General features: G+C 47.4%; 1 protein-coding gene across 4 annotated transcripts in view; it reads right to left on the bottom strand.

The window, feature by feature from the left end:
* ETS1 (ETS proto-oncogene 1, transcription factor) overlaps nt 1-17,491 on the bottom strand; it is a 68,631-nt gene that overhangs the window by 49,903 nt on the left and 1,237 nt on the right. For 2 of the 4 annotated variants that reach the window (XM_052697107.1, XM_052697110.1), the window contains exons 2-3: nt 12,660-12,742; nt 11,104-11,248 (exon numbers count right to left, since the gene is read on the bottom strand). In XM_052697107.1, coding sequence (XP_052553067.1) covers nt 11,104-11,248; nt 12,660-12,742 — 228 coding nt within the window. The remainder of the gene's footprint in view (nt 1-11,103; nt 11,249-12,659; nt 12,743-17,491) is intronic. The other 2 variants (XM_052697108.1, XM_052697111.1) reach the window with 1 other exon arrangement.

Raw genomic sequence — 17,491 nt, 5'->3', positions numbered from 1 at the left:
GGTCAGAAGACTAATGAGCTGATTTCCTGTGGACCTTCAGCTCCAGGACTGCAACAGCTGGACCTGCTGCTCCAGCCAGAGCTAATTCCACCCAAGGAAAACAGAAAGACCCCCATCCTCAGCTCTGGTCGTGGAGAGGCAGTGGGAGCAAGGGCACGGAGGAGGAGACAGATCTTGGTTTTGTTCTGATGGGAACAAGAGGAGCTGACTTGAAGCTCGCTCCTGTTTTCCAAGCCCACCAGCTGCCCTTGCTGCTCACAGCAATGCTGGGCAGGAGCTGCTGCTGGAGCCTGGGTGGGAAAGCGCTGGGAAGCCTTAGAAGTGCATCAGATCTTGCCAGGAAATATATTAATTAGCTCGTATGTGTGTGTGCACATCCATAGGGTTTTATTGTAAAAAGCACAGGGAGAAACTCACTGCTGTCAGAACCATATTCCCTCTTTGCTCAGAGAATGCAAACATTTTTCATCAGATAATCAAATTTTACAAGGATGCATCAACAGAGCCAGGTAAATTGTCATTCAAAGGCGCTACATGACTTGCTTGAAGGCCTACCAGGGGCAAGTCCCAGAGTGAAGCCCAAAGCACAGCTTACGTGTAACCTAAGAGCACAACACACAGCTCTCCAGTCACACTTTCAAACCCAAACAGCCAGGTCTGACGGCTTCACTTATAACAAATGCACACAAAAGGGCAAAAGCCCCCTGCCTCGCCCCCAAAAAAAAGCTTTTGTGTTAACTGCCTGCCTCCCCTCACCCACTAGTGCCCTTTATTCCAAGGGGATAGGAATGGCTCTGCAAGCCACTTGATTAATAAGAACCCAGGGGGGAAAAAATCGTTTATATAACCTCGTCTTCTCTAAACTTCCTAAGTGCTGCAGAAAGTGGCTGCCCTGGAAACCCAAACTGGAAATGAAAAATATTATCTCTTCCATTTATAAACATCTCCAGTGCTAATGAAGTGAGGAAGTGCAGCACCAGGGAGGGGAGCGTCAAGATGCACTTGGCAGGCGTGGGAGAGCCCCACTAAAACTGTTTTGTCTCAGGTGGGTGAGGAGGGGAAAGTTCTCCTGCCACTGTCTGCTGCTAACTGCAGCCTGCAAGGCCCCAGGGAAGGATGTTGGAAGACTGATGGCTATGGAAGGATCTGCTACACCAAACACAGAGACAGACAGAGAGCCTTACTAGGTGTAAATGTGGGGGAAAGGAAGACAGGGTGATGTGCAATGAGACAGGAGCAGATTGATGAATCCTAAAAACAGCAGTTTCTATGGCTTGAAGCTGTAGCTCGAATGAAGCTATAGCTTGTATGAAGCATTACAACCTAACAGATGGAAAGGAGAGCACAAGAATCCCTTGCAGACACATTATGGCTCAAACCGGGATGCTTTCGTATGCCAACAGAGCTGATCAAACCAGTTTGCTAAGTAATTCCTAGGAGTGATCCAGGTTGACATCTTGGGTTCAACCACTCTCAGCCCTGAAGCCCCTCAGGTCTGAATCTGAGAGCAAAGGAAGCACTCTGCAGAGCAGCCCAACATATTTCCCCATTTTCTTTCTATGTTGGCATTTCCCACGGAGATTTGTTTTTGCATCAACACAGGCAGCAGCAGAAAAAGCTGAGCTCTGCCTGGAAATGTTTGGTTTTCGCTTTGACAAAATATTGATGATTTCTGCAGAACAATCCATCACTTTTTGCAGTTTCAAATGAATAGAAGAAAGTCAAAAAGCTGTGTTTCATTTAGATAGGGCTTGAGCTGACACCTAGCCCGGAATTCAGCACAAGTGTAAGGCAAAGCAGGCTACCAGGCTGCCTCGTTATCTTGTCACTTTGATTACTGTGAAGCAATGGAAGCTGCTACTACTTTCATGTAGTAGCTGTTTGTCTGGATAGAAACACAACAGGAGCTGCCAGACAAAGGGAGCATCTGGTCTGGTAGGGCTGGGGAGGCGCAAAGCAGGGAAGAGAAGATTTTGTTGTCCCTGGAGATGTCTCACAGCACACAGGTACCCCAGGCTCACAGCATGGTGAAGAACTGGTCCAGAGCAGGACTAAGATGCCAGCTTTATTTCTATCACTGCTTTCCATAATTATTCATGCCTCTTTAGCCTGCAGAACTAGGCTGACATGCCCCAAGCACAGACTCTTCCACAAGATGTCTGGAACTGACTAAATTAGAAGTTTTCCATGAGCAAGCTCCCTTGGGGCATCTCCTTCTTTTTTTCCTATTCTACCTCAACACTGACATCAGTCTGGCCAAAATGAATGCCCTCTGCACCCCTTGAACTTAGGATGTGGAGAGTGAATCATACGATCTGGAGAGAAAAACATTTCAGACGCCTGAAAATCCTTCACTGATGAGAAGTTGCTTGGGCCATTACTTCCTAAAATCACGTCTCCACTTTGGTTGGAGCAATTTATTCTGCTCCATTGCACTTGTGCTACGGAAAGCACAAATAACTAGAAGTGTTTTTGCCATGTACTGCTGCTCACACAACATATGCCATGTCAGCGGCCTCGTTTCCCTTTCCAGGAAGGGAAGTCATGTCATGAACTGTTGATCTGTATTATATGGCTTTTCAGTGCATGTACCCAATACTCTTACTGAAATCAATGGCAGCATTCCCACATAGCAGGGCAGAGGCAGCCCCTTTCCAGTCAGGCTGCAGTTAGCTTCAGATTTAAGGTTGGATCCTGGCCTGGAATCCTCACCTGCCCTTGCAGCATATGGTGGAAGAAGGAGAAATCCCAGAAGAGGAGCCCTGCCTCTGGGAGATAAAGGGACCACAGCTCTCCAGACACAGCTCTCTCAGGGTTCACCAGTGCTGACTGGAAATCTCCCAGCACCAAGAACAAGCCCATAAGCAGATCCACCCCAGGCTTTCCCTACACCTCCTGCAAGCCATTCGGAAGCCAGCAAGCCCCTCACTATTCCATTCTGCATCTATTCCATTCACTGCGGAGAAACCCTCTTCCCAAGGTTCAGGCACAGCCTCGTCAGCCCAGCCTGCTGCCGGAGGCAGCTTGTATTTAATTCATTGTGAAATAGCCAACAATTGACCCACTGCAACAGTTTCAAAGCCTATTGATACAAAACCCCACAGGGGGAGGCCCATCCGGAGGGCTGTGTAAACTCCAGCACGTGTTCAGCAGGCTATACATAGCTTCAAGGGGACAGTCACACCGATGGCTTGGGATTGGCTAAGATGACTTTTTGCTGTGTTGGGTTTTTTAAAGCAATATTGAGCTCTTGTACAATACTGTTCTCCAGAGACTTCCTGCTACTTGCCTGACCTAGATGAATTAAGTATTGTCATAAAATGTACAATTAATTATCATCTGCATCTCCAACACGAGAAATTGCCACACAGTGACTACAGACAGCCTTGTAAATGGTTTAGACATCACTCTGGTGGAAATGAGCACACTTTGGATGTCTGAAGACTTTCTGTTAAGTTGTATAGCCAAGGTCTTCCAAACCTCAGCTGTTAAACCCAATGGCCTCAGTCAGACATGCTAAGGGATGCCATCTCTTATAGGACTTTTGTGAATACTGGACCTAATTCCATCCTTCCTACCACGTGGCTCCAAGCACGGTCTTTCTCCTTCCTGCTCCACATCTACCAACCTGCATGCAAGCTCTCTGAGCTGCATGTGGAACAGGATATCTCAGTCCTCCTGAAGGTGTCTGTCTGCTTGAAATACCAAGAAAGACAGACGGGCCATCCTCAGACATCTCGCTCCCCTCCCCAAGTGTCTGACAGCATGGTTTCTCAGAGTGTAGTGATGCAAATAGCTCAGATAAGACTCAGATAAAGTATCTAAGCTCTCCAGGGCTTATCTGAGCTGAACACCAGCTCCAAAAAAATTCTAAAATTTGCCCTGTGGGACGATCTCCTTACAGCCTGATTGCCATCTGAAGCTTCAGCCTCCAGAGGCTGCAGGAACAGCTCCAGTTCAAATGCATTCTTGAGATAGAGGGGGTGGGACACAGCAGGTCTGCAGTGTTCCCCTATCGTCGCTATCTGGGGATTTGCCTTCTGGTGGAACACTGCAAGAGCCTGGCTGATGGCTCAAGGAACCGGTGATGGCACCTTTCACCACCAACACTTACACTGTAACAGATGAGGTAGAGCTTTCTTCAGCAGCATCACTGGAAAGATCACTTTACACTGACTACAAAGTACTCAGTGCCTTTTTTCTCCCTTTCAGCTGTGTCTCTTTGGGGTAGTTGCTAGCAGAGGGAAGGCCTGCAAGGAGAACACAGCACAAGGTGCTGAAATTCAGCTACAAGTATCTTGCTAAGAATGAGATTCCCAAAGAAGCCAAGGAACTGGGTGTAAAACCCATCTGGGCTTCACTGCAGATCTGTGCCTGGCAGTATGCAAAGGGGTCAGCAATCACAGCAAGATGAAACAGACTCACAGTGATAAACATTCATGCTTAGAGATCCAGCCTGCAGCAGTCTTAAGACATGTGAGACCAGATAGCAAGTATCCATTTATAGTGGGCAACTAATAGGAGACAAGGCAAGTCCAAGGCCAGGCTTAGAGAGAGTAACTGGATATCTTTGTAAAGCTGGTACAGAGGGCTGTGAGCTCACCCACACCTGGGCTACAGCTATTCTTTGTCCTGCAGGAGCACCAATGTCCCCCATTCCACACACAGATCCCATATGCTGTGTTCAACAAACACAGGAGTAAAAGGAGGAAGGATTCCATCCCAAAGGGTCTGCAACCAAGTCAATGGTAATCTTACAATTGTACACCCAACACAATTCTAACAAGAATTAAAAGCCCTCTGAAAAAAACTTTCAAAGGTCTGCAGATATTACCCCCAAATCTCGCTGATCCAAGCAGAGAAAGATTTCCTTTCTGTAGATGTCTGCAACAGTCAGAGTTCTCAGGCAAGAATAGCTATGAAATTCTATAGGATGGCTCATAAACCATTAGGAAAAAAAAAGCCCACTTAATTTCCTACTAAAAATTCCCAACAACTCATTCCCAAAGGGCCAACATGCCAAAGGGCCCCTGCAGAGCGTTGGCTCCCCTTCTGCATCAGCACTTGGCTCTGGCCATAAACCAGGGAATGAGGGGAAAAGCACGTGGGCAGGCTCTGAGCTCCTCAGCTCAGCTGTGTTGGCAGCACCAGGGTTAACCACGGCAGCACCCTGTAATGCAATGATTTCTGGTTTATTTCAGCAGGGGAAGTGTGTCCCAGCCTGATTAGCCCAATGGTTTCCTCTTTTCCCATAACCTCCAGACCCCCATGGCCTAAGTGTTTACTTTCTGAAATAAAAAATCTGCTAGTGTTTTTCTTTTTTCGGGGCATGTGTATTTTGGGAGGATTCGGGGGGAGGAAAGTGGAGAGGGGGAGTTGAATGGGATGGGAGGCTTGCATACACCTCCCTTCTCTCTCCCACCCCTCACCCTCAGCTCCTTTCCAGCTGCAACCTCTGAGCTGAGACTTCTGGCTTCAGTGCAAGAGAGGGAGAGAGAAACGTATTAATGAGAGTTCAGTCTCTTGCTTCAGCAGCCATAAACACAGTGAACATCTGGAGGGAGAGAGAGGTGCTTCGCGCTGCCAGGAGCTGAAAGAAACAGGCTGTTTGCAGAGCCCCAGCCCCCCATGTTCTCCACATCCCCTTCTGCCTGTCCTGCACAGACCCACACTGCATCGCCCAGCCACAAATAGAAGCTGGCTTCGTGCTGCCCTCCCAGCTCCACATGAGCACAGAGCCTTCCGAGGGCACTGCAATGGGAAGGACTGGCCACGTGCAACCTGAAGTCCCTGGAGAGGTCCTCAGCTGCTCAGTGCCCCCAGAAGAAAGCACTCATGTGTCCCTGCACGCTTCTTGTAGGCAAACAAGGTTGGGAAAGCACGAGGCATCTGTGCTTTGTGTGGCCTTGCTCGAGAAAGAGCAGAGTGTCACAGGACAGCCTAATCCTCTCAATAAACACATGTGTGCACTCATTTCTACAGAGCGACCTGTGCTACTCCAAGATCAACTCAATGCAAGACATCCACAGTCACCCTCAGGACACTGAGGAATAGCCCATCACCCCATTCCTTTCCTCTTGGACTCTACAGCAAGTGAACCCTTCCCTACATGCCAAAGCCATCAGTACTGCAGCTCACATTTCTGATGTTTCTGGCACAGTGTTTTAAGAGCATCTTGAGTTTTCTCCCCTGAGCTGAGCTCTAAATCCCCTTTCATAAGGTGGCCCCCCTCAAATCTGTAGGTATCACCCCCCAAGAAAGTATAACATTCTTCCAGTTTTCATCTAGCACCATCCCCTGCTCAGAGCACAATTCATCCCCACGCAGCAGCTGATCTCCAGCTGACACAAGTCTGCAGCTCAAGTGGGAAAAGAGCTCAGTGCTCATTCTCTGGTGACAACCCAAAGTGAAGGGATCTCCCTTGGGCTTTGTCTCTGAGAGTCAAGACAGGGATTTTTCCAGGGCCAAGCAGGAAACAAATAGAAAAGCGAAAGTCTGGATTTTTGTCATTCCCTTGCTTGAGTGCAAATAAACCTCCCCAAGTCTTGTCTTGCAGCAGGTTACAACAGGGGATGCAGAGGGAGCATACCTAGGTATCACAAGGTCACCTGCACATGCTTTCCTCACCTGCAGAACAAAGATCTGCACAAATCAGGTACCAATTACTCCCCACTAACCTGGAGAGCAAACCAGTAGCAGCTCAGCATCCTTCAGAGTGCCCTTGCAGAAGTGCTAGGAGACACAGACACAGGCAACCCACAGCTTTACAATTCATTCACAAGACATAGAGGGATCTTTTCTCTGCCTCTAGGCTGAAGTGCCATTGGTGGAGAAAATTGTGTCTGCCCTCCAACAAACCCAGAGTGCCCATTTATAGTAGGTGTGACATGACTTGAACTGTAGTCAGTGAAACACCCAAAGACTGCCAGGAAGAAAAAGGGTCAAAGAAACTCATTCTAGCCAGGCTATAAACAGCGCCAGACCCCAAGGCTTATGAGAGGCAGCACCGCCACGCCGGCTGGAGGATGACAACAGAGCCCAGCAGAAAGGCTTCATTCATCCCTTTGCAGACATGCAGTGGACATCAGATGAGAATCAGGGTGAGCTGTGAGTTTGGAGGAATGAGTGGCAATAGGTCGGGCAGAGGCATCTGCACAGAGGATTTTGCTTGTGCCTTTTATTGAACCTGGAAGCAAATAATATCTGCCTCCTCGTCCCTCTCGGGAGCGGCTGACCACTTTTTCCACCCACTGCTGTTTCCCTTCACCTTCTTCCACGTCCTCCCTTGCCCACTCCTCATTTATTAGGGAGAGAGGACAGCGGGGCTGTGAGCTGCCTGAGAAGTCCTGCAGGGTCTCACAGCCGCAAGCAGATGTGCGTGCCCTGCGAAGAGACGCCCATTCATCTCTGCAGAGAGCGTGCGGGGGAGGCAGCAGCACAGGGGAGGGGGGGGAAGTGTTGGAGGAGGCTGAGAAAAGGAAGGAGGCCACAGTTAAAAATAGGATAAAAGGACATGAAAAAATGCAGATTTTTTTTTTTTTTTTTTTTTTCCCCTAAGCTTCACTTGGAAAATGTGCTGCAGCTGGAGAAGCCATTGGGCTGAGCCTGGTCAGCTTTCACCTTCCCCCTCCCCAGGCTCCCTTCCTCCATGCATGGGCCTGGAAGACAGCCCAGAAAACGCTCACAGAAAGAGCTTCCCTCTGGGGATCTCCATCAGGACCCAGAAGAGTAAAGAGCAGGTCTTGTGGCATAGGAGGACAAGATGGGGAAAAGCAGAGAGAGTCTGCGATGGATGCAGGAGGTCCCCACGTGATTTCTGCCTGCAGTGCACTCCGAGCTGAGAGCAGGGCTTGGGGAAAGATCACAGCCAGAGTTAGGGGGGGTGGGTATAAAGGAGGGCATCTCCACGTGGTGTGGGGCAATGCAATGTGCTGTAGTGCTTTGTTTCAGCTCCAAAGGCTTTGCTTTCTTGCCAAATCCAGCAGGACACTGCTATGGCCCAGCCTGTAGGACCCAAGACAAGATGTCCATCGAGCACCAGCGAGTTGGATGCAGGGCTGCATTAGGGAGACACACCACCCCCATGCTAACAAACCCTTTTTTGTGGGCTGAGAGATAATGTGTCCAGACGATATCAGCCACAGACTGGGTCAAATTGTCCCCTCTGCACTGTGCCTTCCTACAGCCCTGGGTGCTGGGGGTCATCCTATGGTAATGCCTTCTGTATGTCACAGTGTCCTGGTGCCAAAATCTTTCAAAAGCAGCACCAGCCGAAGAAGCAGAGTCAGACCCACAGCTCTCATCTCTCCTCTAGAAAACATTTTAATTTCATTCCTTGTCTTGCAAAATTCAAACTCAAATGCATTTGTTTGAAAGAAGGTGAGTTCACTTGCCAAAGGTTCCTCTTAGTGTCCAAAGGCTGCAAGCACCTTCAGTCCAAGTGTGCTAACTCAGCACAACAATCAGAGCAACTTCTTCCGCCAGAGGCATTTCATCCTTCTCCTGCCATTAACAACAGTTTTATCTCCCCTATCACTAAGCAAAATAAACCAGTTCATAGCGAAAGGGGTTGTCAAAGTGACCTTGGCTCAAAAAACAGCACAGCCAGGACAATGTCAGTGCTGAAATTACGATGCTGCTATCAAATATTTTCCTCCTCTCCATTGTTGTGCCTAAACTTTTATCCACTAAAAAAAAATATTACCAGAGAGTAATATTAAGATACTATTGCCCTAAGAATTGGAAATCCCAGTGCTCAGTGTGACAGCATCTTTTCAGTGCCTTTGCTGCTTCACGCAGACTCACAGCACCCTTGATTTTGGGTCACCAGATAATGCAACTAATGAGCAAGCCTCTACATCCCTATTGCCACAGATGCCAGCTTTCATAGGCAGGCAGTTCTCACTGGTTGTTTTCTAACACCTTTGGGTGAAGCCCTTTTACTTGCTATGGACCCAAACGTAGCTGACTCTCAGGGCAGGCACGGTCCCAACCCATGTACTGCAGGTTGTGACAGCAGGCTGACAAATAAAAATGACTACACACCACTTCCAGTTCTTGTTGTAATAAAAATGTAAAATAAAACCCACCTCTTTTCTTATCCTTATCTACAAACCAAATCCACATCAGGCTTTTCTTTATACATATCACCAAATAATCTTAGCAGACATCAAGCACCATGTAAATAAACTCACCCGAGCTTCAAAGGCAAAATATCTTTCAACAAAGCCAAGCAGTTCTAAAACTTCTAGAAGTGTTGCGGGTTTCTGTTGTGAGAGGATATATTCACACTTGCATTTTCCTTGCTGACTTGTTTCTTTCACCAACATCAAGACCATGAAAACCAAAATAGCCTCCAGTATAGAGAAGAATAGATGACAAATGGCTTTCATGCACACCCAAAACACAAAGGAGAAATGAAAGACTGTTCCTAGCAGTATATACAAATGAGAGTTTCCTCTCATTTAAAATTAGAAACTGCTCTAGACTCTGAAAAAAATGGCAGAGCATTAAAATAATAGTAATAATAAGAGAAAGAGTACCACGCACTGCAACAGGAAGAAATGAAACGTAATTTTTAGGTACTGCAAGAGAATTAGAGGCCTGTCCTACAGTCCCAGTGTATTCCAAGCTGGACTCAAACCTGCTAAAGACAGCGACATCTTTTTTTTTCCAGTGAGCTTTGAACCAGGCTCCAATCTCTGCAGCAAGAAATTTCACAGACCCAGCATGGGGTAATGAAGATGTGGGTTACAGATATGCTGGTCCCTGGAGAGAGCGCTTTCACAGAAAAGGGGAGAGGGTATGGAAAAAAACAAAAACAAAACAACGAAACAACACACAAAGAAAACTTTCCAGGCACAGATTTGCAAAATGTTTGAGCAAATCCAAATGCTGCAAGAGCAGATTTCATCAGAGCAGAGCTGACATCACGCTGAGAGAGGTCACCCACAGGAGTTGAGCAAAATAGCTGAAACAAGAGCGGCTGGGAATAGACAGCGGAGTTTTTCCTCCAGCCACAGCTCTCAGTTCATCTCCAGCTAACACACAAGTGTTCACCAAAGGAAAAAAGTTGAAATGCCTGAATATTTGCCAAGGAGAGATTTCAAATTGTACGTTTGACCGCAACAGTCACTGGTTCTGCTGAACTCTTTAGCTGCAAAGAAGTCTCCAAACATCAGGGCTTTTCCCCTCCCAAGGGGCCAATGTGCATAACTAACAAGCCGGGAACAAGTCACAGAAGACCAGCACATGCCATGCAAAAGCTTACATGGGATTTATGTGCTTCACGATAGGCTTATGTGGGACTTAAGTGAAACATAAACTTCATATTGGCCCTTTGCAAAGGTCACATTCATGCAATTTGAGCTCTTTCACTTCGTTTTGCTGTTGGCCTGTGCCATGGTGTACCTGAGCCCTCCCTTCTGCCACAGAACAGCTGGGAAGCGAGACTTGGTGGCACCTCTTCCCAAAGCTGAATCACTGTGCTGTGGGTAGGGGAAGCCTCCAAGATGTGTGGCACAGGGGCAGCAAACACAGCATGATGCAGTGGAAACAGGGCTTGCACTAAAGCCCAAAACTCTCTGCTCATGTCACACCATTGGGTACAGACCCAGAGCCCTGCACTGTCAGTTACACAAGCAGCAGCCCAAGCTGAAGTTCTGCTTCACAGGTTGAACAAAGTACAGGGCAAGAATTAGTCACCGGTGATTTTGTAACGACTTTCAAAGTATGAGTGCATCGCAGAGCAGCATCATTTAGTCAAAGCCAGGGCATGAGCTTAACTGTAGGCTGTATCGCAACCACCCAACCCTGACAGCAGAGCATGGCCATGCCCTCCACCTGCAGCCATATAGCACTGAATATTGCACCACCGTCCCCAGGAGGAAGGGGACAGAGACCCCAACTCAGTGTAACAGCAGAACTCAGGCTCAGGAGTCCAGGCTCCCCTTCACAGAGGCCTCGTTATCTTTCCAAAGAAACCAGCTCAAGCCCATACACACGAAACCAGGACATTAAAGCAGCCCATCTCCAGGCTGCACCTGCAGGGAGGAGCAGACCGGCCCTCCCCACACTCCACATCCCTCAGAGCAGAGTTCCTACCTGTGCTGTAGTGCTCCAGGCCGGTGGGCACCTCCTGGATGGCCGCCTCGTCCCACGGTGGGCAGCAGGTCCTGGGTGGGCAGCAGGCTGACTGAAGCCTGCACGGCATCCAGGGGTCCTCATAGCAGCTGCCAGCACCTTGCTTCTGGGCAGGGGAGGGAGCTGTGTCACCTCAGCAGCAAAACAAACCCAGAACCAAACCTTCCCTTCCAGGATAAAATCACAAAGTACTTACCTGACCTGGCCCAGAGGCACCCCAGCTGAGCAGCCAGGGGTCAGAAAGCCCCTTATAATATAAGGCATGTCATTCACATACATCATCTGCATCTACTTGTGTGTGCTACATAGGCAGGGAGGTACATGCATTTATCTAGTTCTAGCTACAGCTCTCATTATTGGTATTACACCTCTAAATAATACATATATGCATACAGATACAAGGAAATAATCCCAGGGTATCACTTCCATTATGTACACACACTCATTACATTTATCTTTATAGATATATCCACTGTACATAAATACATACCGTATGTGCACACACAGATAAACCACATTACAGATTTTACACATGTGCCACGTACATGTGTACATCAGTAGAAGAATAGCAACATATGCATACATACAGTCATACACGTAAATAAACTCAGGATGTTTGCATCCATTCTTTTTTCATTGTTAGTTCCCCACATGGAAACAGTTTTGCTTCATTTCCAATCAATGTTTAAATGCCAAATACATTCTTGGAACCATTTAAAAGGAAGATACTGAGCTGTGTTAGACATTTTTCATGTGTCACAGTGGCCTTTCTTCCTAATTTGGTGATAATTTTGCTTTCTAGCAAGTCTTCTGTATCCCCTGGTGTCCCAGCTCAAAGATACAGCTCACATCTGACCTTGTCTAGGGTCTTTAACACTAGCTGTCATTTCTTTGGAGAAACGTCCATTGATGTGATTTCCTCAATAAAGGTCATGTACAAACATAAGGTAACCAGCAGCACAAAGAGCACAGCTCAGGAGCAGCACAACGTACTGTCAGACCTGCCCCACAGCTGCTGATATCCACATAAACATGCCCAGCACTGCATTTTAATCCATATTTTATACAACTGCCCAACAACTGCCCAAACAAAAAGGAGCTGCCATAGAAGAGGAAGCCCAATATTTATCAAAAAACTCCAGCCAACGCAACCGAAGCTTTTCCAAAGCCAGGTCTGCTTTGTGCTGATGCTGCTGCATTCATCCACAGCAGGTGAAGGTCAGCGTGTGGAGCGGAGGCTGCAGGACAATGGTTACCCTAACAATCCTCCTCTGACGACAAGCACAGGAAATCCGATGCAACAATCCTATTTCCAGCTTGGGTTTGCAAGCTCGAGAGGTTGAGATAAGCTCTGAGCAAACACTCAGCCTCTGGATGCCACTCTGAACTACATGGAACCTCAGGATGATTTAGCAGTCAACACCAAGCTGTGTCAGTGAATGGTCTGCCATTGACACAGCAGCCAAAGAGAAAAGCCACTGCTACAGATAGCAAAATAGCCCCCAGCCCCTTCTTACCATCGCTCCAGGGCGAGCCAAAGGATAAGGGCCCGTGTTGCCAATGGCTGTGTCCATGTAGTAACTCATCATCTTTGAGGTGCCTGCAGAAATGAAAGCAGACATCAGATGCTCTGCTGCAGAAGTCTGGCGTGGCATTAAAAATTGACAGCCTCAGTTTGACCTGCTGTAAAGCCCATGCTTTCTCACAGCCATGTAGAGGTAGCACCAGGCTGCCAATCTCAGCAACTTAAGGTAGGAAAAGTAAAAGGGAAAAAAAACTGCATTAATAATTGGTTTTGTGATTGGATGCGTATATACATCAACGATGGAAACAAATCCATTTGTGTAAACTGGTGGGAGCTGGACAGTGCTGAATGAATTATCACCTAGAAGCTGATGGAGCTGCTGAGAGGGTGGATGAGATCATATTTCCCTTACTGTAAAATTGATAGGGAATAGTCGCCATTTTCCCCCCTTCCAATTCATTGAGATCAACAAATTTCCTATGGAAGTTTCATCAGCACCAACCCATTTCACCAAAAAAAAAAAAAACCTTCTCTTTACTCAAGAAAAATCTTCTGTTTGCCTACACTGTCATTGGTTCTCTGTGCTGGAACTCTCCCTTGCACTGCTGAAATCCAGGTTCTCATTCTCTCATTCCTATCATGGGATGTACTCTTCTGAGCAAGTCCTCCCACCAGTGCTGCTCGCTAGATGCAGTTGTAAGCCACTAGTTAGCCCATGTGCATAGCTGAGGTCTAGCTCTGTCTCGTAATAGGTAGATGCTTCTCATCCTCTCCTTCAAACACACAACAGAGAACGCAGAATGCACGTTCTGTGTTTGGAAGGATATAACTTAAAGGTGCTGGAAAGAAAAACGGCAGTGGCCTGAGCTCAGAAGGGCTCACTCAGGCAGGGTACAACAACTTGGGACCAAAGGGAATCACTTCTCTCATCACATTGATACACAGCATCGCCCAAAAGCCAGAGGAGCTGCCATGCTCCAACTTTTCTGAGGACACAGCAGCTCCAGCTCCTCTGAAATACACACCCTTGTATTTCTGCTACCAACTGTGACTGCTGCAGATGCAAACATTCACCCAAGCCATCCTCCAGAGCCAGCACACCCAGGTTTCCATCAGCCTCTGTCTCTGCTCTGCACCCATAGCTCCTGTGGGCACTGCAGCCCCGCTTCCCTGCTCTCAGGGCTGGGGCTGCTGTTAGCAAACAGCCAGCAGAGGCAGAGCCTGCCCCAGCTGTGCCTCACTCACCACCTCAGCAACCAGGGACTGCAGATAACGTCTCCCACCACGCAGTGTGACTAATGGCCAAATGTGAAACACCTGCACGTATATGTGTATTAAATTATTATCATCATCATTTCCTGCTTGTTATTACTAACTTTTGCTCTAACACCAGTATTATTGTTATTATTATTATTTTTTTTACTTCTCTTTTTAATTCACAAAACTGAAAATTACCAACGTGCTGAAAGAACAACGGACCTGTTTCTCCTTGTGCTTAAAGCAAACCCAAATGCACACATCTTGCAAGTTACTGTGGCTGAGAAGCCTTAACTGATCTTAGCATCAGAGCACGCCCTCCCAGGCGTTAAAACACACTGTCTTAAATCTCACTGCAGCTGGGGAGGATAAAAGAGGGTGCAGAACAGCCATCTCTGCAAGTCAGCCAACAGAGGAAAGTCACTCCACCCCATGCAGTCACACACCTGTCCCTCTGCCCCTAACCTTAACAGGGTGTAACTGCATCACCTAACAATGACCCTTAGCCCTCGTGCTCTGAAGTTAGGATCTATGCTGCTAAAGTGCACCAGCACAAGGCACACACTGTAGAAACCATCAGGCTGACTCAAGTGCTCCAGCAGCACACAGGGCACGTGTGAGAGCAAGGGGTGACAGCAGTGACACAGCAGCACCACGAGCAGAGCAGCTCGCTTTTCTGCTTCGCAGCTCCACAGCAGGCAGTTGGGGCTTGGCTTTGTTTTTTCCCTTTGATCAAGTCACCTACGCTGCACACTGCTTACAAACTGCTTTCATACCTCCCTGAGCACCGTTTGCATTTTTCTCAGGACGCTGTTGCCAACAAAACCTTCCAGCACAGCGCCACATATTGATACTCAAAGCTGTGGCTGAAGCCTCCTACACCCAGGGCAAGGCTTCAGGCAATGGAGAATAGGAACAATCAGAAAACTCAGCATAATGGAATGGTAATAGAAGAGGTGTAACAACAGAGGGACCAATGAAATAGAAAGGGGTTACAAGGGAAGGAAAAAAGGACTGCTCACCCACCCCCAAAGAGCTAGGAAGAAAAACTCTATGAAGAAGAGACCTCCAGAAAGAGAGCCTTCCCCAGGGGCAGTCAGCCCTTAAATGGGGGTCTAAGAGAGGTGCAGCCACACTCCACCCCTTCCAATCACAGGTAAATTGCCTTCATCTGTGCTCCCAGGGCTGACCAGGTCTTTCCCCAGGTGCTCCATCAGCAGTTCAGGCCAGGACTCAACAGTTCCCATACAACAACATTAGCACAGACCAGTAAAGCAGCACCAACAGCTCCATCCCAAGTCCCAGCCAACAGAAAAGGAACCAGCAGAAGAACTGTGTCAGCAGTGAGGGGGCAAGTTAAAAGCAGACAAGGAGCTCAGGAGGATTTGGTGCAGGCTGATTTTAACAGAATTTCCACCACTTCCCATAGGAAACTACTTCACAGCCCAATACATCTCTTGCTGTCAGCAAGTTTCCCTGATGGTTGAGCCGTATTTTTCTTCTCTTGAGCTTCCTCTAATAAGAGCCTAAATAGCTCCTCTCCTCCCCTTGGATGCCATTAGAGAGCTTTAATGACCACTCAGGAGCTTGCAGCTGAACTAAATTCAATGACAGCATCCCTTGTGTCAGGTAACTTGGCCAAAATTGAGGAAATCACTGCAGATTTACACCAAGATAATTGAGATCCGCAGCTTGCTGCAAGCTGTTAATAAATAGAGGGGAATCAGAGCCATTTGGTAAAATCCTTAATGACTTAACATCTTGATTCATCTCATTGTTTGCTCTTATTATTCCTGTCTTATGGTGAAAACACGTGTGGGGGAAGCAGAGCTTGTTTTGGGGCTTGATCAAGTACCAGCCAAAGCTATTAGACTCTTCAGTCATTTCTAAACATAATTAATATTTTAATTTCATTTCAACATCCATCCCTCCTCTTTTACAAGAGAATCTCTAAGAAAATAATTACCAAACTTAAAACTTTAAAAAGGGAACAACGCTTTGTCCTTATGATAAACTCTTGTGATACCCCTGTAGAAATTAGGAAAAAATTAAAAATACATATTAAATGAAGATGAGCTGTATCTATGGGATGTGTAAAGACCCTTTAAAAGGCTGCCTTACAGCGTTTAAGTGCTTTGTTGTTTTAAGTCTGGGGAAAAGGAAGCTGAATGAGACTCAGTGATTTCCCTGCAGCTCCCATCTCTCCCACGTTAGCACCCTGCACACCCATGGTATGACTGGGACAAAGCAGTTGGACAGCTTTCTGCATCCCTGTAAACCAGCAAGATTCCCTTCCCTTGGGGTTGGGTGGGCAGCCAGGAGCAGCATTAGCAACCTTATCAAAGTGTTCCTAACCTCAAATGTGGGAAGAAAGACTTGAAAAATGCAGAGGACACAATCGTCCTCCATGGGCTGCAGCACGGGCAGCTCCTGCCCCAGAGTTGCTTAGTGATACCGTTGTATTTTTCATCAAGCAATAATTTATCATCTTTGAGGGGGTGGAGAAAATAGCTCATGGAAATGACTTTGTTCCACAGGGTTTTAACCCTTGGTACCCTGGCACTTTCCAGGCTGCCTGCCAATTCAGTTCTCAGGGGAAAAAAGTGTTTGCTGATCTGTTGGCATGTTACAAACCCATTCAATTCATCAAACCCTGGCACCAGCTTAAAATAAAAGGAGCATCCCTAATGCAGGGATACAAGCGATAGGAAGAATCGCATTTCTCTTGCTGCCAACTAAGCACAAAATGTGCTCCCTAACAGATCGGCCACCTCCTGTCTCTGCTTCACATCAGGAGCTCCTACATTCATTACGCTCTTAAAACTTTGCAGTGTTCTCAGAGGTAACTGAAGGGAAGCCAGGCAGGGCAGTAAATAACACAGCCATGGGAAATAGAGAAATGCACTAAGTGCCCTTCTGCATCCTCAGTAAATAGTCAGAGGTTAAATGTGCTGCCTAAGCTCACACGAGGAAAGGGAGGCTGAGTGGCTGAGCCCTAAGGCACGACCATGGCTCCATGCAGTGGCTGCAATGGGACGAGCGTGGCACCACCAAACCCACAGGTCGTGCTGAGGAGAGTTTAGGTGGGATGCTGAAGCAGAGTGGCTGCTGCTTACAGTCACGCTGCTCCCTATTAGATCAGAGCTGCAGGAAGATGTGAATGGGTGGGGGGGGGTTAATTAGGTCATCTGTTATTCCACTCACGTATTTCCCTCTGTGAAATAATAGACCTACAGTACGGCAGTATGGGCCAGATCCTCAGCCAGGGCAAAGCAAAGGGGGAAAGAGTAGAGATTGAAAGCCCAGCTATGTTTGGTGTTTTGCTCCACACTCCCCATATGACCTGTAGAAGGATGCTTGGGACCAGCCTGCCCAAAGATGCTGGTGTTTCAAAAATCCCACTAGGCATTAAGTACTCAGCAGCTGTAGAAAGTTAAGAGAAACCAGAGTTTCTCTGTGCCTTCATATGTCAAACATAAAAAGGTGATGATAGCAGGGGGGTGCTTTCTGGTTTGGAGATGCACATGGCACCCTGCAGTTCAGGGCAGGAGCCATGCACAGTCCCAG

The sequence above is a fragment of the Tympanuchus pallidicinctus genome, unplaced genomic scaffold, assembly GCF_026119805.1.
Source record: "Tympanuchus pallidicinctus isolate F22 unplaced genomic scaffold, pur_lepc_1.0 scaffold30, whole genome shotgun sequence".
Classification (NCBI taxonomy): domain Eukaryota; kingdom Metazoa; phylum Chordata; class Aves; order Galliformes; family Phasianidae; genus Tympanuchus; species Tympanuchus pallidicinctus.
The sequence above is the reverse complement of the archived record's forward strand: the minus strand, read 5'-3'. Positions and strand labels throughout refer to the sequence as shown.